The sequence below is a fragment of the Merops nubicus genome, unplaced genomic scaffold (assembly GCF_000691845.1).
Source record: "Merops nubicus isolate BGI_N331 unplaced genomic scaffold, ASM69184v1 scaffold4241, whole genome shotgun sequence".
In the NCBI taxonomy this organism is placed as follows: Eukaryota; Metazoa; Chordata; class Aves; order Coraciiformes; family Meropidae; genus Merops; species Merops nubicus.
This window is the reverse complement of record NW_008590128.1, coordinates 2,665-28,376: the sequence shown is the minus strand read 5'-3', so window position 1 is coordinate 28,376 and position 25,712 is coordinate 2,665. Positions and strand designations below refer to the sequence as shown.

At 40.7% G+C, this 25,712-nt stretch overlaps 1 protein-coding gene across 1 annotated transcript in view; it reads right to left on the bottom strand.

The window, feature by feature from the left end:
- Positions 1-23,760, bottom strand: part of FNDC3A (fibronectin type III domain containing 3A) — a 47,331-nt gene extending 23,571 nt beyond the window's left edge. Inside the window, exons 1-9 of the mRNA XM_008949808.1 lie at positions 23,690-23,760; positions 19,099-19,336; positions 17,547-17,819; positions 15,324-15,382; positions 6,642-6,808; positions 5,793-5,852; positions 3,424-3,562; positions 2,753-2,806; positions 2,031-2,155 (exon numbers count right to left, since the gene is read on the bottom strand). Of these exons, the coding sequence (XP_008948056.1) occupies positions 2,031-2,155; positions 2,753-2,806; positions 3,424-3,562; positions 5,793-5,852; positions 6,642-6,808; positions 15,324-15,382; positions 17,547-17,819; positions 19,099-19,336; positions 23,690-23,749 (1,175 nt within the window). The 5' untranslated portion in view covers positions 23,750-23,760. The remainder of the gene's footprint in view (positions 1-2,030; positions 2,156-2,752; positions 2,807-3,423; positions 3,563-5,792; positions 5,853-6,641; positions 6,809-15,323; positions 15,383-17,546; positions 17,820-19,098; positions 19,337-23,689) is intronic.
- Between the last annotated feature and the right edge of the window lie 1,952 nt (positions 23,761-25,712).

The window sequence follows — 25,712 nt, the reverse complement described above, 5'->3', positions numbered from 1 at the left end:
TGCCCCCGGCTGAACTGCCAGCTCACTCCCTGTCTTTACTTTTTTTTCAGCAGTTCCAACTAAATCTCCTCAAGACAATGTCCAGGAGCAACTCAGGGAATAGTTCATTCCAGAAACGTCATCCAGAAGGCAGCAACATAATAAAGACTGTGTTGGAGCACACACACAAGTCCTCTGACAGTGGCCCAAAGCAGGTGCCTAAGGAAAGACATAGGAATAGGCACTATGTGCAACACATGCCCTGAGTGCTCTCCAGAGCCTCCCAGCACACCTCAGGCCTCCTGAGCCAGCTGGAGCTTGCACAGACTTGATAGTCTACAGAAGTTTTCTTCTGCCCAGCATGAATTGCAGCCCCAAGTGTGGCTCCCTGTTCTTTATGCTGTCCTTCCACACTGTCCAAGCTGGCACTGTTCCCTCCAATACCTCCCTGTGCCAGCTGAAGGACACACACCACACATCCTCTATTTCATGCTACAAAAACACCACTCTGCTGACAGCACAGTGCTCACTGTTTCAAGCACTGAATCAAAAAAAGAGCAATTTTAGGGTTGTGGCTAGAGAAGCCTTGTTTTTTATGCCACAGAGGATGTCAAGTGTAAGTGCTAACAGACAGCATGGACACTGGCAGTCTGCTCTAGAGATGAGCAGCCCTGGTAGTCTTGCTGTTATAGCCAGGTTTATCACTTTGCCTGAATACCAAGCAGCAATCCCAAGGACTAACACACCCAGCAGTGCAAGCATAACTTGAGAAACTATCAATTTTGGATTTTTTTTCAAGTTCTTATATCCTCTATTATAGTCAGATGTCATTCATTCAAAAATTCAGAACAAAGTCTGATGCTGTGTAGCTTCTGAGAAGTAGCAATTAAAAGCAAAACCCACGTGTCCTAAGCATTCATAATAAGCTACACAACTTTGGAAGAATTCAGTGACATGGTAATGTCACGTTCTGTCCATTTCCCAGGGTAAGGCTGTATCTGAGAAATGGGAGATGGCAAAGAGCACAGTACAGGTACACCTACAAGTGGCAGGGAGGAGTCTGACTGCCTTACTTCCTGCAGTTACTGACACATCTTTATACTGTCATCACTGAAATTCTAAATATAAGGTCTTCAGAGCTACCTTCTTCTAGTACCAGATCAAACCCTTCTGGAAGCAAGAGAAGCAGAGTGCATGGTACAAGGTACCCTCTGGTCAGCACAGCAGCAGCACAAGCACTGCAGCATTTAAAATATTCAATTCTGGCCCTCTGCCTGAGCCATTTATCTTTCAGCATGACCCTTAGAATTTTAGTAGAAGTGTTGATTCCATTAGATGCAAAAGCCACAAGACACTGAATGAGTGAGTCTCTACAATGCAGTGCTTAGCCAAAAAATTCTCTGACAGGTATGTGCAGTAGGAAACACACTCAAGGTAGCAACTTCAGTGATCAGCACAGGTCTACAAAGACTAAAGCTAAAAACTTGATTTAAACTTTTAATAAGAGCTGATCTGATGTGAGGACAGTTGGGTTGTCTGTGCCATGCTCCTGCTCCCCATTCTGGGGGCATTGTGTGGAAATGTGAGAAGCTGCTGAGGAAGAAAGGCTGAGGCTGGCAGAGGCAGCTGCACTATCTGCTTCTAAGAGGGGTTGAGATTTCTGTAGCATTTACACAGTAACCATGCACATAATGTAATGGTTGTAGCCTGTAGCAATATCATGCCTGGACAAAACGCATTCTGCTGGGAACAGCAGCATAGCTGAGGCTGGAAGGGAATCTCTGGAGGTCATCTTGTCCAACCTCCCCTCTTCAAGCAGGGTCAAGTGGTTCACAGCACATAAATAATCTCCAAATTGAATAGCCCATGAATTAACTACAGAACTGGAGAAGTTGATCATTTCAGAATCCTTCCAACTGAACTGTTCTATATTGTGTATCACCCCAGCTGGACAAAAGATTTGTTTCTTTAAATGGCATCATGTGTTTTTCCTAAACAAGCCCATGTATGTATATGCACTCCACATTTATGTATACAATAGTAATATTTACCTCATTCCCATGTCATTTTTGGCTGCTAGCCTAAATGTGTATCCCATTGCTGGTGATAGTTTAGTAATCCTATACTGCTTCTGCTGGCCATAGTAACACTGGCAAAACTCTCCATTTCCTTTTCCCTGAAAAGAAGGAAGTTAATCACATTATTCACCCTATTCTATATGCATACATCAATTAAAGTAACACAGAAACGTGAAGTAAACTCATTTTTTGGAATTAAACATAACTCAAGAGTACAGTTATCATATAGTGAGGTAGCAGTATGTGATACTGAATTAGAGGCTTTTTCCCTTCCTTTCCATTTCCCAGGAAGAAAAAAAGCAACAAAGCTTCTATAGCTCTGCCATCTTTGGACAGCTGTCCAGGTAGGGACTGGAAGATGTTTGTGGGGGCATAGTAGATCCACCCCCTTTGCAACAAAGAAAGAATGTTGCAGGAAAATGACCCCCCAGTATCAGCTCTTGAAAGAAGCATTGGACAAGTGAAAAAGCCACCATTAAGAGTGGCAGAATCATGTAATTAAGATGCTATTATTTTATATTCCTCAAGGAAGAATTTAAGCAATAACCCTATCTTTACAACTGCTTCTGGAATTATATATTTTTCAAATGCCTCTAGGCAGGAGTCAAATTCACACAGCTTGATGTGCACACTCACATAAAACTACTTTTTTCAAAAACTACAAAATTGAAAATAAAACAGAGTAACTTGCTTACTTCATCCCATTCTAAAAGGTAACTGTGGATCTTTGAACCGTTATCACAAGATGCCTGCAACAGGAAAAGAAGAAAATTAGAGCTCTAACTGGACACAAGAAAAAAAATGCTTGTGCAGGTTAAATCATTATAAGACCAGCAAAGGGCAAATGGTGCTCCCCTTACATGTTTTTTTTCCACTTGCCAAGACAGTCCTAATTCAGTCCCCATCCAATCCATGCTTGCATGATGTCCATGGCTTTGTTTTTTTAATTTAGACCTTGAAAAAGTACCCTGGCAGCAGTGTGAAATGCTGCAGTAGTTTTCTGAGCAGACAAATTGCAGGTCTTTCCAGACCACTTCATTTGCTTTGCACCAACAAGTGTATGTTCAATAACAGAGAAAGGGATTAGTTCCATGGTACCACAGGGGACTGGAATGGAACCACTGCCCCTCATTCAAACTCAGTAACTTCATCTACAAAGGCTCCTTTGCTTTGCTGGGAATTCTTCTCTTCCTACTGACGTCCACATCTAACCCCATACGTGTGTTTCCAGTCAAGGAACTGTGGCTGAAATCAGTATGCCTGACAAAAATTTTCTGGTTTAATGAACTAACACTTTACTGACAAATCCAAAACAATTCTGAAGAGTTTAAAATATTTACTTTAAAGGGTTTTAAGCAATTCTTACCTTCCACTGCAGAGTAAGAGAATTTTTGGTCCGATTAGTTATCCTGGGCAGATTTGGAGGATCAGGTTCACAATTTGCTGTGGTAAAACTCTCTGCTTCTGAAGGGCTCCCCTTTACACAGTTGCATTCTGCTTGGACTCTAAAGTGGAAAAAAGAGGCAATAACACTTTGCTTCAAAATCTGTATCTGTAATTTCCAAAGAAAACTGAGTATTCAGAGTTAAATTACTGCCTTGCTACCTCATTCTTAAAACATCACTCTTGTAACTATCTGGTGGAAACACCTTGGTCAGTAGAATTAACACCAGAGTCCTTTACTTTGCATCCTCTACCATCAGTCAGCTTTAGTCTCACAATTATGTGTGAAATCTGCCTGTTGTTTGCTGGACTTTGGTTGGGAAATAATTGTAACATCTTGCAGGCCCCTTATCTGTTGTAGACATATTAATTGATATTATGAACAATTCTTCTGCAAATGCTTTTGTCAGATGAGCACAATGAAACCATTGATACACTTCCAGAGTACCTTCTGGACTCCTTCAAGACCTTGCAGAGTCTGTTCCCCCTGTCCTTTGCTTTAGGAAGGCTATGAATTAACTCTCTCTCTCCTTGAGGGAACTCTCAGTTCTACCTCAAAGGCTTGCTGTCCTAATAGTTTTCCTCCAAAATTAAATACAGGATGATTAGCTGGCCTCACCCTGTGCTCTCTGCTCTCACTCCACTCAGCTGTGCCTTGTCTCCTCTTTGGTTGAACCTGTGCATTACTTTCTTTTTCTCCTAAACCCTTCCTCTGATCACTGGCATAAGACCTGTGCTGCCTGATTATGAAGATGTAAAAGTCCTTACATGTTCTTGTTGCATGAATAGCAAGTCACAAGAAATTTGGCTTTGTAGGTTTCATGAACAGGGAGAGAAAGACATTTGAACAATGTTGCACACAAAGATGTTTGAGTTTGCATACACTTGCAAATATGCAACCTGTCATCTCCACAGTTGAGTCTTTTTTGTCTTCACTGATTTTGGGCAGTGTTTGCACTGGCAGAACTTCTAGTTCAGGAAGAGCTTAGATGGCTAAGTCATCTACTCCTATCAATTCTCTACAACGACCAGAATTAAGCAAGAAAGGATGTGAACATGGCCTGATAAAAAAGGACTTACACAGGAGAACAATTCCTAGGCTCTGACCCTTATGCTCCATGCATTTTCAACTTAAAACACCCTTGGGTAAACTGCATAAACACTACTAAAACCAGGAAGAAAAATCACAAAAACTGCTTGCACATGAAGAGCTCTGACTCAGTTTATCATTCAGCCTTCCCTGGAACTTGTGCTGCAGGCCATAGAGTGGCCCAAATTAAACGAGGTGTGTGATGAAGAACAGACCAAACTTCTTCTGTTTTGGGTTTGACAACCAGGACAATATCTTGGAATCCACCTAGAAGGTAGATTCCCTCACACCAAGGACCAGGAATGCAGCTCTCCCATTTGAGCAAATGCTAATCAAGACTTTCACAACAGAAACCTTCCTCTTCCCTACTGCTGATGTTCCAAAGCTCACGTGGAAAGAGGCACAACATTTCTGACTTAGATCCTTACCCAGACACACGTCTGCTCCCTGTGCTTCCTACCAGCTGCCTCTGAGTTGGTTCCCTGGTCAGTACACAGGAGTCTTGGGGTACTCCAGAGTCAAGAGAGGCAAATTCTTCATGTGCTAAATGTTCAGACACTTCCAAAATTGTACTCTCTACCTGCAACTCTTTCTTGACAAGTTGGTGTTTTTAAGGTGGCCTTCACAATGTATTTATAAACTGTATTCAGAATGGGCTTTTTAAAACCAAGAGATAGGCAAACCCTCCTAGGTGTAAAAAAGGAGTGAAGAACATCTAACTACATCTTTCAAAGCTTTGCTCTTCAGTAGGACACAGTGAAACAGCAAATTCTGCTAGAAGTGCAGAATTAATGACACTGAGTGAGGGGTGTATTTAGTAATACATAGGGGGTCAGCTTCACTGGCCTGCTGGAGCAAAGTGACAGCAGCATAACCTGACCTTCAGGTTCCTGCTCAAGATGCCTCCCCTATGCCAGCTCTGGAAACAGAGGAAGCAAGTCTGTGCTGTGCTGGCTCCAAGGACAGAAAAATGTCACTGTTCCACCACGACAGGAGAAGTACAGAGCACAGATGTTGGATGTGGGTGCAATATTTTTCTGTTTTCCAAAGTGGACTGAGTGGTCAGCCAAGCCAAGACTGCTCATTTGGGACTCAAAGGAGGATGAGATATGATGAAGAATCGCTGCAGACTTATGCAAATTCACAGAACCAATGAAACTTTTAAAACATGTCCACTGAATTTAATGACCAGAGGTACTCACTTTGCATGGTAATCAGTTGCTGGCCTGAGATCGTTTACAGTAACTTTATTTTCTTCTCCACTGGAAAGAGAATACAATTTCTTTTAAGAGACTGTTTCAGAACCTTTTACACTTATAAAAAGACATGTCTGACCCATCCACCTAACACTCCCATGAAATATATTTGCTAACAGTTTCTTTCTGTTGCTAAGTATAGTGGAATGTAAACACATTTATCTTTGAATTAAAGGGGCTTCTTGCATTTAATTCCTGTTGTTTTGCCCTCCTGTGCTTTTGTTTTGCTGTTGTTCTTTCTTTTTTTTTTAGGAATAATTATTTTCCTCTTTACTCAGTAAGATCAGATGCACGTGTACACATATATTTTATTACAAATAAATCCATCAAACTACTGGGACCTAGAGAAGCTCAGTTCAGCCTCACAAAAATGATTATCTAAAACATTAAATGACTGAATATACTTGTTAGAGCCCAGTAAACAGAAAACACATCTCAGTGACATCTATTAATCTGCTTTTACTGACATAGCTTGTGCTGAAGTGAGTAACTGCAAATACAATTTCTCACTACTTCTCTATGTCACTGAGAACCCAATTGTGGTTTCTAGTGCTGCTGCTTGATATTAAAATATGCTTCCAACATCTACATACAAAGCCTTAAATTCTCATTGATGGTGGAGGCTTCAGTAATAAAACAGAACCAATTCCACTGAAAGGAGTGGCTTGTTTCAACAGAGAAGTTGCACAAAAGTGCTCGTTACTTAAATCTCTGGACAACAGGCAGATTTTTAATGAGGTTTTATTTCACATAATTCAAGGCAACAGCAATGAGATAAGAACAATGGACACCTACATGTACACAGTTTTGTACTTCCCATCTTTTCCACTGGTTGAAATCATCACTTCATAAGTATAAACATCTGGTATGTCACTCCTGTCAGTGTCTTCTCTGCTATCACTGGATGGAGGGGATGGAGGGGACCAGGTAAGCAGTGCTGTTCTTGCTTGAATGTCTGATACCTGTAGAAACACAACTTTTGAGACCTCTGCCACTTAAATGCCATGGTTTATAAATGCTGATTTGCCACACAGTACCAAACAGAAGAGAAGAAAAGCATATACCATTATCATATGAGAATATTTATACTGCTCTCATAGCTATTAATTAGTTTTTACAGATGAAATCAACCTAGAAATCTAAGAAATGTCATGAGAAAACTGCAATCCTAGGGCCCAGGGCGAGTGCAAACTTGTAAGTAACAAATGCCACCTAGTGGGCCCCATAAAAATGACTGTGACATTTATCAACCACGAGATTCCAAGCACAGAGAGTGAATCAGTTGTTTTATTAAATGACAATTTCTGACTACTTTTTTTACATGACCAGTACTATGATTTTTTTTTTAATACCTTCTTGCTGACCTGGTTTGCATATGACATAGAGAAGCTCAGGAATTCCTCCACAATGACTGGCATTAGTGTAGCAGGTACATAAAGAAACTCTGCTTTGGGCATTGAATTGTAACTGCAATAAGCACACTCTGCCATTAGGTTAGAACCTATCTGGTTAACTACTCCAGCAAACTGTTTTTCATGGGGATATTAATAAGAATACAATTACCTGAGGCCCTGATCTAGTCTTCTGTTAGCTAACAGAATATTACAACATACTTTGATGTTGTGTTTGTGATGAAGGTGTGCTCAAAAGGTCCATGTACATACACACACATGCAGGTGTATAGAGAGATATATATGGGCAACATCCTAAAGAATCCCTGTAGTGGTGGCACCTCCCTGCACAGTCCCCCCTTTGCAGAAAGCCCTGGATAACAACAAGTGCTGCCTGAAGCCCACACATGCTGCAAGGGGCTGGCACTGTTCATGCTTCTGTGGCTGAGTGCACAGGTCTGTGCATGTTACTATGAATTTTTAGGACTTGTATTAGAAGGAAGTCTAGAAATTTGTGAGTGTTTATTAATAATGCTATTATGGTTTATATATTGCACCTGTCTACTACTTCCAATCATTTCATAAGAGAATTGGCAACACATTTCATTCTATGAAGTGACTAGTTTTACAATATGACTGCAATATATCTCTATTTTGGAAAGAATTGCTTTTAGAAATCTACTACCAGAGCATCAGAATCAAAACACCATTTTTAAAACCAGTGCTTTTAAATTGCTATAATCTACTGAACTAAAAACCTCAATGGGCCAACCTCAAGAATGAAGCAGAGAGGAGACTGACTTCCTGATAAAAGAGAAACAGAAAAGAAGGAAAAAAAATCAAGCAAGATGAACCTCAACATCTTGGAAATAATGTCACTAAGCCCTCACAGGCTAACAGGACTATACATCACATCCCCAAAGGCATCAGTTATGAGTAAGACTATCCACTGAATTTCGTGGAAAAAGTTTCAAAGTCTGACAAAAGAAATTCCACTGTAATCTTGATGTGGCCACAAATTACACTAATTGCCACCTCAGTGCAATGCTAGCATTTCTAGAAGTCTTTGGAGCTTTGGGAAGCATCTGGAGTGGTAAAAGCTCCCTCTGGGACAACCCCTCCCTTCTGGGTTGCAGAAGGTGGCAGGGGATACTGGAGGAGAGAAGTGCAGGTTTCTGAAGAACTACTATGTTGCAGGAGTAGCAGGTCCCCTGCAAGATGACATATTCCTAAGTTTATCTACCTTAACAGCTGAAATTTTTTTCCTAATGCCCAGTCAGTACCTCTGTTATTACCAGCTAAATCTACTAGTCCCAGCCACCATGGAGCTGAACATTAGGTATTCCCTTTCTTTCTGCAGTTTCCTATGTATTTAAAGATTATTAGCATTTGTGTCTCCCCTCACTTACCTAAATCTCTGCTCATTCTCACTGTTCTCCTTACCTCCAGCTCTTTCATCACCTTAGGCCTTTGCCCAGAACTGCACACAACACCCCATCTAACACACTGCTAATGCCAAACTGCCCTACACACTTGGCTGATTGTACTTCACACATCTTAGTCTATCTTCTTTTACACCAGAGAAGTAAGGTGGTTGGTGTGAGTGAAAGGAGGCATCACATCTTATTGGAACATTTGAAAATTAGGGATCTGAAATGTTCAGTACAGAGAGAGGAGGGGGAGTGGGAGGGAGATCAAAGACAACATTACAGACTATTGAACAGTAGACAAATCACAGGGCTTGGACTAGTAAAATTAAGCCCAGAGTATTAGTGGAAATCATTATATATCAATAACCAACACTTCACCCTCTCCTCTGTTGAGACAAGTCTCTGACTGGATAAAAAATTGTTATCCCAGGTTACTCCCCCAGGACAATGTTTGTTGCTCAATTCATGTAAACTTTCCATAAGACTTCTAAAATAACAGATGACAACTATTCACACAGTAACTATAACACAATGAAGAAGTATTATATACCAAGCTAAAAATCAGTGCCTATGTAGGTTGTTCTGGTTGTTTTACTTTGTGTAAACAGAGTATGTGAAGAAAGAATATTATCAAAAGCTGAAGCTTTGCTGTGGCCAATTTGCCAAAGCTTAAAAGCAACAGTCAGTGGAACTGAGCATGATCAGAAATGCAAAGTGAAAAGCATTCCCAAAAGCTGGGAATTAAGGACATCCTAGGGCAGCAGAAAAAGCTGCAGGTACACAAACTACATAAATTCTTTATACATATAGGGGGGAAAGGGAGAAATGTGAGCCACTACACTATGATTTAACAGAATCTACAAGAAAGGTTAAAAGATTCAATGAAACAAAACCAGCTGGCAGGATTAAAAAAAGTAAAAAAAAAGGAATTCTCCCAGGAAAGCTCCAAGTGAAGCACTGCTCTGTTATTGGTGGCTATAGAAGTTAAAACTGTAAAATATAATTTCCATCCTACATTCCAATGAGGCAGAAATCCATATTCATCATGTGCAACCCTGTTGCTGGACTAGAAAATCTGCAGCCCATGCCAGTTACTGGGCCCAGTAGATGGTGTCCAGTGAAACTGAGGGGTCTGCAATAACCCAGTTGGTTGGGTTAAACCACTGGTTCCCTGTCAATGATGTATACTCACATTAAGCCAAGGAGCTGCAAGAAGCCAAGCCAGAAATCCATATTCATCATGTGCAACCCTGTTGCTGGACTAGAAAATCTGCAGCCCATGCCAGTTACTGGGCCCAGTAGATGGTGTCCAGTGAAACTGAGGGGTCTGCAATAACCCAGTTGGTTGGGTTAAACCACTGGTTCCCTGTCAATATGTACACTCACATTAAGCCAAGCCTAAGCTAGTAAGCCCTGCTGAGGAGCACTGGGGAGTGAGCTACTTCAGGAACAAGTTTAAGAGGCAGATACCTGAGGGCCCAGGAGACAAACTTATGGGCAGAAGGACAGAACAGGACCTACAACACTTTTTGGCAAGGATAAATACTGGAAATAATTTCTATCCCTGTCCCTCATACACCTGAATTCCACTGAAGTTACTACCATCTTCTTTTCCACAACCCCAGAGAATGGCAGTGGGGGTCCCCAAAAACACAACTTGGGCATAAGGGGTCAGTAATCAGACAAAAGAGAAGCAGGAGTGGGACAAAGTAACATCAAGGTTTTTCTTCTGGACCTACACTCTCTGTGTGATGTTATGTATTTCCTAAGTTCTGGAAGTTTTCAGTAAATTCACATATAGGTGTCTGAGTATATTCAACCCCATTCAGTTGAAAATAAAAAGCCAAAACCACAGAACAAAGCACCACTAAGAGAGAATCAGAGAATGTAATTAAATCCTTTTTAACTTGTCTATAAAGCATTTGGTACTGCTTTTCAGATTCAACTTCCAGCTAAGAAAATGATTCTTAAAGCATAGGTTCAGCTATATTCTTCCTCACAGGACTATTAATAAGGGGCAAAAGCAAAGTATTAAAAGATGAAGAATTGCTAAGATTAAGATTTCCTGTATAAAACTTTTCTCTATTGTGTATATGCACTGGCAGTCTTGGGCTACAGCAGTGTACACTATTTTAACACAAAACTCCAGCTTCACATGATGTGAGCATAAGACAGAAATTTCTTCACTGAGAAGCAATTATTCAATATTGTCTTTACCCTTGATGTTCAGTCATAACCCAATACTTGACTTTTTGAAGACTAGCTGAAGTTCTATTATGGAAAATAATTACTGAAGTTTCAGATCAGTCCTTGAGCACAAAACACTTCTCAAAAAATCTCAAGGATACAAGGAGGAAAGGAAGTATTTTTTGAAGAACAAAGATTAAGATCAGAAGAATCCACTATTCTTAGGTGCCCTGAAACACTCAGGAGTGGCTTTTTCAGAAAACTTGGCATTACTTTGCATGATTATTACTCAAGGAGCTGCAACTGATTTTGGTAGCAGCTCTGAGCACTGTGTGCTCCTGCAAAGCAGAGACAAGACTTGAGTCAGGCCCTGGCCCTGAGGAAAAGAAGAGGTGGGCACATCTTCATTAGCAGTACAGCTTGCAAAGTTGAATCTCCTCATAAACTATATTACACGTGTCCCTTGGGTTGAAAAGAGCAGTTTTAGCATGTGCAAACTGGACTGCATTCACAATGATGTGAGGGATGTACCTGGTGAGTGAGGTGCATCTCATCCTAAAAGCCTGCAAGTGTATTTGGAACGTGCATGAACCACAAAACATGATGGGATTTACCATTATCCAAGGGATTTATATGCTATATAACCAACCCCCAAATTCTGAGTTCCTGCTGCCTTTCCTTATTAAGTATTCAACCTCCTGCCTCATTTTTCATTTTGCTTTCCCCTTGTTTTCTCCTCTGCTTGGTTATTTGGGTAATGGATGTGACAGCTGGAGAAGACTTCTCAAACACTGAGGACTGAGCATGGTGCAATCTGCAGAGTGCCTCCAGCTTACAGCTGGACATGGAAAGTTTAAGACCTCCCTAAGTAGAAGGGTCACCTGGTGGTAATACCACATTACCAACTTAACACTGCCATTTACTAAAGGTTGTGGGATACACACAGGGAAAAGTTTAAGAAAATGAGAACTTTTTCATAAGAACCCCTAAGTGGAGTCTGAAGGCAGCAAAGCTGATATGCCCCACGTGCCCAGAGCTGAGAGATGTTATGAATGAAAGCACACCATGGAGCCCACCACCTGATTTAGATGTCCATGCCACAGACATGGGGCACATCAGAGCCTTCAGCACCACTCTGTGCTTTCTGGAGCAGGGTATGGTGCAATGAACACTGGACTGGACAGCATCTACAATCTTCTAATCACACAACCACCATCACAGCCAGAATCCAGTCTTGCCCATGTCAGCACTGAAGCCCAACCAGGGAACAGGGTGTTTATGACCCACCCAGAGCAGCACCATGGCCCAAGCCCCACAGTGAGCACTTCACACAAAATGTTAATCCAAACCCTACAGTAACATTTCTGATGAGAACTACAAGCAGAAGGTGTGCAAAACCACAACCTCCTGGTTCACTTGTGGAAGGGTGAGGAAAATGCTTCTTTGGAGGAGGTGTGGGAGGACTGCTCTGCTGCTGCAAGGCCTACACAGGTAACAGTTTCCCTTTCTCTTACCATGTCATGCTCCCCCAGGCTGCAACATCAGCCAGTCTGCCACCCACCCACAGCCCTGACAGCCTCTGGCAGTAGCAACACAGCAGAAGACAACACATGTTCATCTTACTTCTCACAGTCTCACTATTACCACCCCAGGAAACTCAAGAGTTGTCATTCCCCTTGCCACTGGTGACACCTCAACTTGGGTGGCATCCTGTATGCCCCAACCACTGGCAGAGGACTGTGCACACTACTTCTGGAGAACTGATCCCTCTGATTCTTATCAGGATAGAAAGGATCCTCCACCTTCTCACAAATTAAGAAGAGCAGAGCAGGCACTCATGATTTGAGGGCTGCTGAGAACACTGTGGTCCAGCATATCCTAGTGACAATATTACCTTGCAGCAAAATTTACCTTTGCATCTGTTCTGATGCAGAGTGTGGCTAAACCAGTCTGTTGGGAAAGAATCTCATACCTCAGAGTCAAAAGGGGTCAAAGACACCAGTCCCTTCAGCTACACAGCCCTGGTCTGTTCCCAAAGCAGGTGTGTTTTGTGCAGTGAGTAGCAGGGACCACACAGAAAGAACAGCATGTTGTGTTAAAAGTAAAACCCCAAAACCAAAAGGTAACTGTAACCTTGAACACCAGCATTAGTACAAAAATCTTTCCTGCCTCACTTTGACAACAGAATTCTGTTTTGATGTGTATTTCCCTAGAATATGTATGCATGTATATGTATTATTTATATTTTTTAATACTTTTTTTACTATACTTTTTTTTAAAATAGCAAATCACTCCCTTAAATTCATTCTGGCACCATCCTACAGCAAGCCTGGAGCTTTTAGATCCACTACACAGGTCTTTTCTGCTTGATCTAACAAAGTGTTTGCCAACATCTGTGGAGGTGAGAAGCAGAGCTAGGCAGTGAAAGAGGCAGCAAAACAAAACCTCTGCTGGTAGGAGAGGTAACTTTGCAGGTAGTTTGCTGTCAGAAGATGAGATGTGGGAAAACTGGGTTACATTCCAGGTCCTGGATAAAAATCAGTGCTATCAGATGTAGACCTACATTCATTTCTTACAGCTTTAACTCTTTCAGACCCTTTTTCTCCACCTTCTCAAATTCTGGTCATAATCAATGGTTCTTCATTCCAGTTTGTACTCCTTGTCTACTCCACATCAGACTTCATCCCTTCAGGCTCTCAATAAAGTTCTGGTATCCTTGTCTCACCAATCTTCATCTTCTCTTGCTTCTCCTGCCTTCTATCTCCACCACTTACTAACAGGACATTCAGATTCCCATCACCCTCTGATCATCAGCCTGCTTGTAAAAATTAACAAACAGAAAAGCTACTTGCTCTGCATTGTGTTCCTCCAGTAATTCACACCTGCTATTTACTCTTGGTCTCATTTTCTCACCTTAGACTCCTTATCTGTTTTAGAATCTCTCATGTCTTAATTGTCCTTTGGACCTGTGCCCCTTGTCAGAGCTATCTTCTCCATGCACCTCCTTTCTCCCACACACCTTAATCTCTTTAAGCTGTTTTCTCAGTCCTAGTTTCTTCTCAAAATATTCTTTTTATTGCCCTTCCACTGGCTCTAGTCACCAAGGTCATACTGTTAAGTGCTAGTGAGCTTGACTGTCACAGCTACTATCCACACCAGAGCAACAGCTAGGATCAGCTAACTCCTCTCCATTTCTTCATCTCGTCTCTCTCAACCCTTTCTTATAGGATTTGTTTCAGACATCTCCCATCTAGATGTTGCTTAGCCACAAAAGACAAAGGGGCACTGCAGACATGTCAACTCATTTTCATTGGACAGAGTAGTTCCTCTGTAATTACAATCCCTGCTCAGCTCTTGGAGCACCACACAATCACAGAATGGTTGAGGCTGAAAGGAACCCCCAGAGGTCATCTGGTCCAACAGACCTGCTCAAGCAGGGTCACCTAAAGCCAGCTGTCCACAATCACATCCAGACTGCTTTTCAGCTTCTCCAAAGAGGGACTTCTCCACAAACTCCCTGGACAACCTGTGCCAGTGCTCAGGCATCCTCACAGTACAAACATCTTTCCTGACCTTCAGATGGAACCTACTGCATTTCAATTTGTGCCCACTGCCTCTGGTTCTCCTCATGCTGGGCACACTGGAAAGAGCCTGGCATGTGCCCTGCAGGTATCTGCATACATTGGTAAGAACCTCCCTGAACTTTCTCTTCTTCAGGCTGAACAGTCCCTGCTCTCTCAGCCTCTCCTCACCAGGCTGTAAAGCAACGTATGAAAGAAGAATCAAGACTGGGCATTACAGCCATGGCCAGGTTGTTTGGAAAGTGAGGAGGTGTTTTACAAACTGAGAAGAATCAGTTTGTAAAATAAGGAAGACAATCAGAAGCCCACTGCTGACAGTCACCGTTCTTTGTGAATTTTATGTCTCTCCTCCCTGGAGGTGCCAGAGACCTGGCACTTAGAAATAGAAACCTGTCCTAATTTTTCTTTACTTTTCAAGTAAGGTTTTCCAAAACCTCATTTTTGATGAGGTTTCCAAAGTCTTGCCAGGTATCCCCTCATGCCTAGAGACATTTGATGGGCAAAATTGTTTCCTGAATAGTTAAAACCAAACGATGATGCAGGAAATTGAGAACAGACTTTACAGTAAGAGATGATGTTAAGCATCATCAGCAGCATGTTACTGGCAATGTTACGTGTGTCTTTTGTAATTCTGTTAATACTGAGATTTCACAGAGTAGCCAGGAAGAAGAATTCCACATATTAAATACCAAGGCAACTGTAGCTTCATAAATGTTAATACACTAAAAATTACTTTGGTCATTTACATTTCAGTGACTGGAAATTAAGTGACTTTTCTTTAGTGTGGCAAAATAAAGATCCTTTAAGCTTGGAGACAGAAAAGGAGCTGTAACTGTGTAAAATAGCACCAGAGACATTCTGCTTTTATGGAAAGCTTTATTTACTTACCACTGGCTTGGCTATATTAGAAAGAAGTGTTTCAAGTGCTTTTGTTTCTTCATCCTTCTCTTAAAAAACAAAATCAAGGCAAAGAAAAATTACCCATTAATATAGTTTAGTTACTTCACAGTGAAACAGCTCTTCAAATTCAACAACTGTATGAAGTTTTTATCAAGCAGAACACCCTGGCTACTTGCATTCATCAAGGGCAACATAAAACCCAAACGGCTCCCAGAGTAGCTGTTCATATAAAACTATTTCTAAAGCTGTCCTGAGATGTATGAAATACAGAAAGCCTAGTTATCTTTTATTAATGGAGAACTTTAAACAAACTACTGCTCTGGAGAAGTTAAGCTCTTAGCTGGGATATTTTCTGTAGATTTCTCTTTGGGTATAGACACAGTGAAGTTACAGCAGATGAAATATAGTATTGCACATGAGCTGGAAGACTACTGCTAACACTGCTGGGCTCCCTCTGTTGCAACCCTTAGCTTAGCCTGATTCAATTACATCTCAGGGAAAGAATCTGAAGGTGTTTGGTTTCAGCTGAAGGTGTAGCTGAGCTTTATAGAGGACTCAAAGTTTAAGTGGTTTATGTGCTTTCTCCCACACAATATTAAAATTTTATTATCTCAATAGGTAAGTGAACAGACTATTCAGTTTTGAAGGTGTGGCCAGGCATTTTGGATTTACTTAACCTGCCTTAAGCTAAAAAGAAAAAGAAAAGAACAAAGCCTGAAGAATTATTTAAAAAATACAGGCCAAATCTATTTACAGCTTCATGCTTCTAAGATGGTTTAGTCTGTTGAAACAAAAGGCATTTCTGCCTTCTGTTTGTTATTACAAGTCTAAGTCACAGTGCATAATTTTCCCAAATTGGCTCCTGAATTAAATAATTTTGAAAAGTGGACTTCTCAATTTATGATATAAAATACTTCTCACTAACAGTTAACCCAATTTTCATATCATATGTTAACAATGGTGTATTTTATCACCTGTGCCTTGGTAAAGTTAGCTCACAGGTAAATACCAACTAACAGAAAGTAAACTGAAGCCAAGACAAATGCCACTCTGGAACTACAGTGACAAGCACTCATTCCAGTTTGGAGCAACAGTTCCTGATTTCTGAATTCAGGTTGTATTCTCAAAGGCATCCCTCAGTACTGAGTTTTACAGAGTACCAGCTACAGGTTTTTAAACAGCTCTTGTAGACTGAGATTTCCTGGTCCTGGTTAGACTTCACTTTCTTCACATTCCTTTTGGTTTACAACAATCTAATATACACTGCACAAAACCACAAAAAGCAAACTTCACTGAGTTGAGAAAATCAGTTTGTTTCCCTCAGCATCACTAATTACAGCTCCCTATTCTGAGAAAATTATAGTTGGCTGATAACAAGTCTTTGATGTTGTGTTCTGAAGCTGAAGTGCTATGTCAGTGACCTGAAAGTTGCAGTGACACATCATCGGATTCCAGGACTGCATGCCCAAGATTGAGGGAATTCAGTCTATTTAAGAGATCACAAGCTTTCCAGTGAAATAAATAGTACTACTAATACAAACACTCCCCATGGTAATGTCTGAGAAAACATGAACTCCATGAACTCACAAGGACTAGCATGAGTACCAGTCTTTTTCTACAAAGGCCTTTCAAGAGTGAATTGGTGGGGAACAGAATTATGTGAATTTCACATAACAACTGTATCTCCTTTACAAAATACTCTTCTTTAGCAAGTTGAACACAGGCCTCCTGTATCAGATATCTGTCTCCTTCCAAGTTTTCTGCAATACCAAGCATGCCATTAATATAAAGAAAGTCCTTAAAATGTAAGGACCAGTAACTCTGGACAAAGCACAGATTTTTCTTGAAATGGTATTATGGTTTTCTGCAATACCAAGCATGCCATTAGTATTCAGAAAGGCCTTAAAATGTAAGGACCAGTAACTGGACAAAGAACAGATTTTTCTTGAAACAGTATTATCAAGTATGACTAACAATATCTGCCCAAATCTACATGGAGACTTACATGTCAGGAGTTTTGCTCTCTTAGGCCCATTGTTGCAATGGGATGAGCAGGCTGACTGCCCTTAACTCCCTAAGTCAGGGCACTTATGGGCTACTAATCACCTTTAAGACTGCCAAAGTGTGTTGTTCTACCTGCAAATGCTATGCTCAGCCAGACTTGCATTATATCTATATATTGATATCAATTTTATCTTAGTTAATACTTACCTTCTACTTCTGTCTCTGTCTGAGAGTTGCTTTTTCCTTTACCCAAAGACTTGCTTTTGGTGGAACCTGTGCTTATCCCAGCTGCATCCTGTCCTTTCACAAGTCCATTATGTTCACTTGCAGGAGAAGGACATTTCTGAGGAGATGATGGAGGACTGTTTAACTTATCCTTCTGAGTTCCATGTCGATCTTTTAATTTTTTTTGTAACCTTTCATATGTTTTACTAGACCTTTCATCTCTAAAGTTGGATCTTCCATGACCAGGCATATTATCTAAATGAAAGTAAAGAAGAATAAGATTTAAATTCATAGCTAAGAACAGAATGCAACCATCAATCTAGTTAAAAATACTAGGTGTGTTAAGTGTGCACTTGTGCACAAAATTACATCTCTATTCCTATTGAAAAACTGAAGTGTCTGACAGGTAAACTGAAATACACTACTTGGACATTAACAACATGTCATGGGAGAAAGTGTAATGCTTCCTTTCCACATCTCTTTTCTACTTAAAAATTATTCTGAAAACAGTTCTATAATCTTCCTTGATCTGTAAAGTACAGAATAAAGCAACACAGAAAAATAAGAGTGCTGGTTTACTGCATGAGGGGAGGTTTCCTCTAATACTGAATAACAAATACAAAAGCTTTAAGTTTTGTAATCCAACCAGAGCTCTTACTTTAATTGTGCTTCAACAGAAACCAACAGGGAAAAACCTCACAAAAGCACAAGGCAAATGAAAGACACTAGAAAACTGGACAGGGTGGCTTCTTAGATGAATTTAGTAGCATCACAAAATGCTTAGAATCTCTGCATCTGTTGCATTTGGTCTCCCCCTTCACAGATTCAAACCCACAGCCTGGCACTGAAAGTCTCTCGAGGTCAGCACCTGCCTTGCAGCAGAAGTCTATCTAAAGACAAACAAGTCTACAAGGAAAGTCAATATTAGTCTAACAACCCAACCCGAGTTAGTGCACATACACACTCTGCCACTGAAACCCATCAAAGGCTGATGTCAGGAGCCCTACCAAAGGCAGCTTCAACTACAGTATCAGTTTAGTTTGGTGGCACCCAACTATTCAAGTTGGACTTCAATATGGACATTGGACTTTTATGAAAAATAGCAATTTTTTTTTTTCTTAATTAGTACTAGGAACTCCTGTTTCATGCTTCAAACAGGACACTTGCAAGACATGAGATCTCAGAACAGTGCTCAGGTATGGATTTAAACACTGACTCTCAAAGGCATCAGCCAAACCACTACAAATACTTCCTGCATTGCCTTCCTGGGTAAATCTGTAACTGGTACATGTAAGAAATAATCTGTATGCTTAATGGCTCACTGAACAGACAATTCAAATTAATTACAAGAACTTCTTCTGAAATAATAAACTTCAGTAAAAACAAGACTTGTCTCCTCATACGACTTTTGTGTAAAACTCTCCTTCAAGCTACAAGTCTTGCTTGTTAAAGCCTGGAGATGAGTGCCCCAGATGCTGGAGATGAGTAGATGACTTCCTCTGAGAGAAGCTGCAGTGCTGGGCAGGGCACTCACCCAGATCCCCATACACCTGAGAGGTGTGGTACTGGGGGATGTACTGCGTCGCCAGGTCGCCGCTTCCCGTCACGGGGGAGTAGATGTGGCGTGGGGGAGGAGGGATCATGGCTGGGAGGGGAAGGAAGCCAGGCAGGGGGGGATGAGGAGGCCTGTGGATCACTGTGTGACCACCAGGATGGAACTCTGGAGCCTGGGGAACCACCACGACCCTTCGAACACCGTTGTCCTCAATAACCTACCAAGAGAAATGACAAGCTGAAAGGTCTGTTCTATAGATGCTTAAACAAAACCAGGAAGAGTAAAAGTCCTTACATTTAAGAAAGCATAAGAGTGTAAGAAAAAAGAGACAGGACAATTATAGGGCTATCTACATTAAATATATTAACTGCAACAACACCATTCATTTCTTAATGAGGTGGGGAAAAGTACTGTTAGAAATTTTACTGTTACAACATATAAACAACCAGGTATTATTTATGGTGTGAGCCTTGCTCCTCCCCAGGATCCTATTTCCACCCTCATTCCCACTGCTTGTATCCTACACTGCTCCTAGGATTTGTTCCACAATATAACCAGATTACCCCTAGGAATGGTGTGGTGAGTGGACAGACCTCACTCCACAGGGATAGTGAGAGGAAAGGCACAAGGGTCTGGTCTTTGCCCCGTGCCCAGCTCAGTCCACCAGCACTGACTCAGGAGGCATTGGCCATGCTGCATCTGCTAGCATGGAGCAATCACTGCCTGCATCAAGCTGTTAAGGCAAAAAACTAAGCAGGATGGTAGCCAGTCCCCTCAAGACTACTTCACAACTCAAGGTAGTTTTTCACAATAATGTGTTTTGCTTTTTTTAATTTTTTTTTCTCCCTCCTGTCTGTTTAAATGTCTTGCACCCTGAAGGAAGCCACGTGCTATTCAGAAAACAGGGGCCTTTGTGGTGTGCAAAGCAGCTTGTTGTGCAAAAATGGCAAATGGGAGATGTGACAGGAGAGGCAGCTGAGTGCAGCCCTCAGTGATGTTAGTGCCTTAACAATGGCACGTGCAGTGTCTGGGGGGTGCAGCAGGCAGGGGGCTGCTGGGGAGCAGGGACAGAGGTGTGTATGGAAGCAGAAAATGCTCTCCACTAAACAAGGGTCACTCATCAACAGGACCACAAACAGGGGTCTGTCCCTGAAGCACATCACAGACAGGGAAGACTGCTGTTGTTATCTTCTCTAGGTGTTTGTATCACTGCTGGTAACATCTAGAGACAATCTTGGCATAATTTAACTTGCATGCATCGTGGTGTCAGTAACTTCAGTGTCTGGATGCCAGTGACAAAGCTTTCCACTTCCTAGCAAAATGCTCCAAAATAAGGCCACAGCACAGATGGCAATGGAAGCTTTTGGATGAAATATTTATTCAGAAAAGGGGAATCTTATACTACTGTGTAAGTTTTCACTGATACTTGAAATGAGGTGGGGGCTTGTGCACCAGTGAGTAAGCTGGGGCAACAGGAGCAGTTCAAGAGATCAAAGCACTTAGTACCAAGATGCTTTTAACTCCACTGCTTAAGCTTAAGGCTATTATGCTTGGCTAGATTTAGTCCCATGTCCTGGTGTAAACAATTCCACCAAACCCATGACAGAAAGCTGCTTGAAGAATCAATCACTGGTTTTACCAAGGGGTTGGTGTGCATCTGGTACATCTGGAATGGAGTCCTTGCTTTTGTTTTTTTTCTGGAAGAAATCTAATTTGTACACCCCAAAATTATCCTGCTAGCTGAACCAATGCAAGGCATGTGAGATTGGTCTAAGAAATTGTTTTAAAACTTCATTACTGTACTGAGAAAGTTATGTAGATAGAGCTGTATGTTTCTAGTGTAATGGTAGAACAAAGATCTCTCTGCAATTATACTCAGAAGACATGAAAGTATGTACACAATGGGGATGACCTACACAGAGAGATGGAAGTTAATAAAAATGGCTCAAGTGACACAGCTTTAAAACACACACACACTGTGTGACTTCTAAAAATGGCCTATTTTCAGTATGCAGACTGTCCCTCATGGGGAAAGAGCAATGTCACTAAAGACAACACTCTTCCTATCTGTGCAACCATAGCTGTGTGCTATCCTAAAGGCAGGGCATATTAGAAGCAGAAAATATGACCAGAACTTCTGCTGCCCCAACAACATTCTCTCAACACTGAGATGTAGTTTTAATTAAGTCCTTTTTGCTTAAAAACAAAAAATAATTAAAAAAAATGCAATTTATCATGATTTTATGAGCAGACATTATGTAGGAAGCAGCCTCCATAAAAAAAAACAGGCTGCTTACCCAATTCATAGCAGCAGGGACATTAAGTTTAATAATGTACAATGAAGAATTTGACAGGAGTGTAACTGTGCCTTTAAATCAAACATCAGCTCAATGGTAGGCCTCTAACACAGATAAAAACCCTCCAAAAAAGCAATAAGAGAATCATGTCAAGCATATAGTTTTAGGCTTAAAAAAGTAAACAAGCTATCTATGATCTTAATTGTGTGAGCAAAACATGTAGTTCTGGCACAGGCCTGTTTGGCTGAGTGAGCGAACCAAACATGACTGGGAAACACACCAGTGACTATAAACAGCTCAGAGAGGATGAATAAAGATATAATTTCTTTCAGAGTTTTACTACTACAGTTACAGGAATGGAAAAGTAAATCAACCTATGAATTGCTTTTTATTTATGTGATATAAGATAAAGAAAGATGCTTTATCCTGTAGTTCTATCCAACTTCTAACAGAGGGGAAGTAGACTGTGTCACTGCCTGGTGGGAACTGAAGCAAGCAGAGGCACAACAAAACTAAATGAAAATGGATAGACAAAAGATGGTCATGCCCAGGTTGCTCTTGCAGGTTGATGACTTCAGACATTTAGCTGGTTTCCATTTCTTTCAAAATATATCTGCAGTTGCTGGCATTGAAAAATACCCTACACTTGAAGAAACCCTGGAAGTTGCCTTGCTGGGACTGCACTAAGTCTGGGATAACTCTGAGCTCAGTACTGTTAGACCTTCCTGTTTGCAAAACTACTATGACATCTTCAAGCTTCTAAGAGGACCTTCCATCATAAACCACAATGTTTGGTCAACAGCAAATACCTCAGCAGCTTTACAAACTAAAGGTCCTCCTGGACTGTGATACTTCTACTCAGATGATAGCAGCAGGCATGAGCTCATTCTGCCTGTTCCCTGGGCTCCACAGATGTGAGGCACCTTCAACTCAAACTCAGAGAGCTGGGTTAGACCTTCCTAGCTGTCCTCAAAGGAAGAATAAATTCATTTTATAAATATTATTCAGACTGGGACAGGTTGGACAGCTTCTTAAACATTAAGTACTTCTTCAATGGAAATTAAATACTTGGGAAATAGGTTAAAGTTCAGGATTTCACTTAAATAAGAAATTCTTCCATTTCAGTTCTTTAAAAATGAATTCCAATAGGAATCAAGACTTTTTACTATGACCTAAAGATAATTTAAAATAGAAATGGAAGTTAATTTATTTTTTTCTTCTGCCTGTTTGGGAACTCAGCTATGAAGGATCCATGAATCAACTTATTGGCCAGCTTTCAACAGATGGAAAGTAAAACCACAGAGTATTAGTCTGCCTAACCTAAGAGCCTTTTCTTTTGCTAGAAGACAATTTTTTATTCCATTTGGATAATGAGTCAAACATCTGCCAGACACTGTAGGTTTGCTTGGTGCCTTTTACATGTTGTAGACTCTTCTCAATGTACACTATGGGATGTATGTTGAGTCAGACTGGTCACAAAAGAAACTCATGAGAAAGACCTTTATGGAGAGTGGTATTCATCTGCTCTAACTTCCACATCTGACCCACTGACTTCTAGGTTTGTTCTACACTTGAAGGAAAGGAAGAGCCACCATCCTGAGGGCCACACATCTCATTATAATACAGATGTTTCAGAAACAGCCAAAAGGAATCATCCTTTTAATCTACTTTAAAGGATGTCCAGGTTATCTAGCTCACATTTAATTTTCAGGCATCTAAATTAGGAATCAGTGACCAAACAAAAGCCCCATTTATACATATTTTTCCATATATGTATTTTATATATATGGAAACATATATCATATGATAATTTATCCCCAAAGGACAACTGACATTTTTTCCATGCTGTTTGCTACACTGTTCCTAACTGATCTGTTTTACTCTCTATCTGCAGGGAACTTCTCAGACATGAACTATGTACATACATAAAACTATATGGGTGCCAAGAAAACACCCACTAACACAGAAATCAGAACCAGCCCTGCACAATGAGCTGTTTGGGCCATGACTGTGCTTTATATTCAGAGGGCACCTGAACTCAACAAGGAACTGCTCATTATTGTCATGTAAGGAGTTAATATATAACTAAACAGGCACATACACAGTGTGAGACATTTCCCACCACAGAAATACTTTGGGACATCTTCCCTTATTTACTTGCTTGACAGGGACTCTGAAACTTGATACATTAATTTACTGGATTAGCTATTATGGTTTTACTCCCATGATTTCCATAAAAAGACATAAAATAGGAATAAAATGAAGGGACATACCTGTGGGGCATATCCAGGAGGCACATAAATAGTAGGCACTGAACCATTTGGGGACATCATTGGAACCTGAGCAGGACCTAAATGAGTTACAGAAATATTCAGTACAGCAGCATTTCACAGTATGAAAAAGCTGAAAGAACATACTGAACTGCAAAGTCTCTGTGAAAAATACACAAGATAACACAGGTAAACAAAGCCAATCAACTGTACAGATAAAATTATAGCAAAGGCCACTCTTACAAACCTAAAATAGTTAGGAAAAAAGACCAGAAATTAAACTAAATCAATTCACCAGCAGATACTTCTCCCTTCTCTGCCAGTAAGCTCACAGAAGAGCTTGTGTCAAAACTTCCTAACAGGTGACAAGTCAAAAGAAGTGTCCCAAGAGGAAAAGACAACAGAAGAGGCTTTAAAGCAGACACAAAACAAACAATAATTGAAACAAACTGCTGAAACCAGACAGTATCCAGTTAAGAGTTGCAAAGAAAATTACTTGCAAAAGTGCTGCTCTGTTGCTATGGTCTTATCCCTTAAAGTAGTCTCAGTACCACAGGAGTAGGAGGTGGCAAACAGAACACCAACTGAAGGCCAAGGGGAAAGCCAGTGCATTGCCAACCAGCAAGTCTGCTCCTACTAATGGCAAAATTATGGTACCATGATGATCCTGGTACCATGCAAACCAGCCAGAGCAGAGTTTGCAGCCACTCAGGTATAAACAGGCCACAATGGAAATGTGTTAAGGTGGCATTTGTAGATAAAGTGCTGCCTGGAAAATCTCATGCCTTCAAAAGAGCACAGAGGAAGACTCTCAAAGAAGTAATGCTTCTTTGGGTTAAAAAAGGAAAAGGGCTTCTCATGAATAACTAAAGTGACCAAAGGAGTCTCACAGGCACGCAGAGAACAACCTGTTCAATGCATGAACTTCTGGGAAAAGAAATGAACAGCAAGGTGACAAAGTTCTGGTATGTTTTAAGAGACCTACAATGGATCTCACAATACTCAAAGGAGCAGATGATAAAAAAAAAAAAGAAGAAATAGTAAATGCAAAGAAATGCACCTGGGCAAAACAAGAAGTACAGATTTACACTGGTAAGTCATAAATTAGCTGTAAATACAGACTATAGAGTTATTGCATGTATTTCTGAAGAAATACCAGCTGATCATTGTTCAGTGGCATTTGTAGAATGAAAGAGAACATTAAAAATCATTACTAACAGAACAGAGAACCAGCAGAAAGCATCATGATGCTATGGTATAAATCCACACTGTACCTCATCACTTTTGAGTGCTATATTTGCCTCCCCCTTTCAAAAAGAACATACAGAACTAGAAAAAGACCAAAAAAGAGAAGTTTGCAGTGGCTTTCCACCTGTTTATTAGGAGAGATTAAAGAGATCAGGATTCTTCCACCTGAAGGCTGTTAAAAGAATAAAAGGCCTGGCAGCAGCAGAATAGTAGAAGACCTATTAAAAAAAAGACCACCTACAAAATACCTAAAAATGGGAAGACAGATCATTTACAGTTTCTCATGTGCAAGAAATGGAGACATTACATTAAATCACCAGGTAAAAGGTTTAAAACAGATAAGGAATTTCTCATGAAATGCACTGCTGAGTGGTGTAACTCTTAAGAACACTGCAGAAGCTAAAGGTTAGGGTCAGAAGCAATTAAACACATCAGAAGAAGTAATTCATTAAGGGCTGTAAAAAAAAGAAAAAAACCAAGTATTACTCTTGGTTCAGGAAGCTAGAAACAATACAGTTATTTCTGTGTGCCTGCCCTTTAGTATTTGATACTGGCTCTATCAGAGCAAGCTACTGGCACAGAGGGATTGCCTGCAGATGAGCTTGTGTCTGAAATACACTGGGCAACAAGTGCTGAAGTTTAATTACTAAAGAAAAAACAAACCATAAAATAACCTGACACGGTTTTGTGGCAAGGGAAAGGGAAGAGTTGGGATTCCAACACTCCAGGCTGCATTCACCAAATTTCCAATCCAGGGTAGGGAAGCCACCAAAAGTAC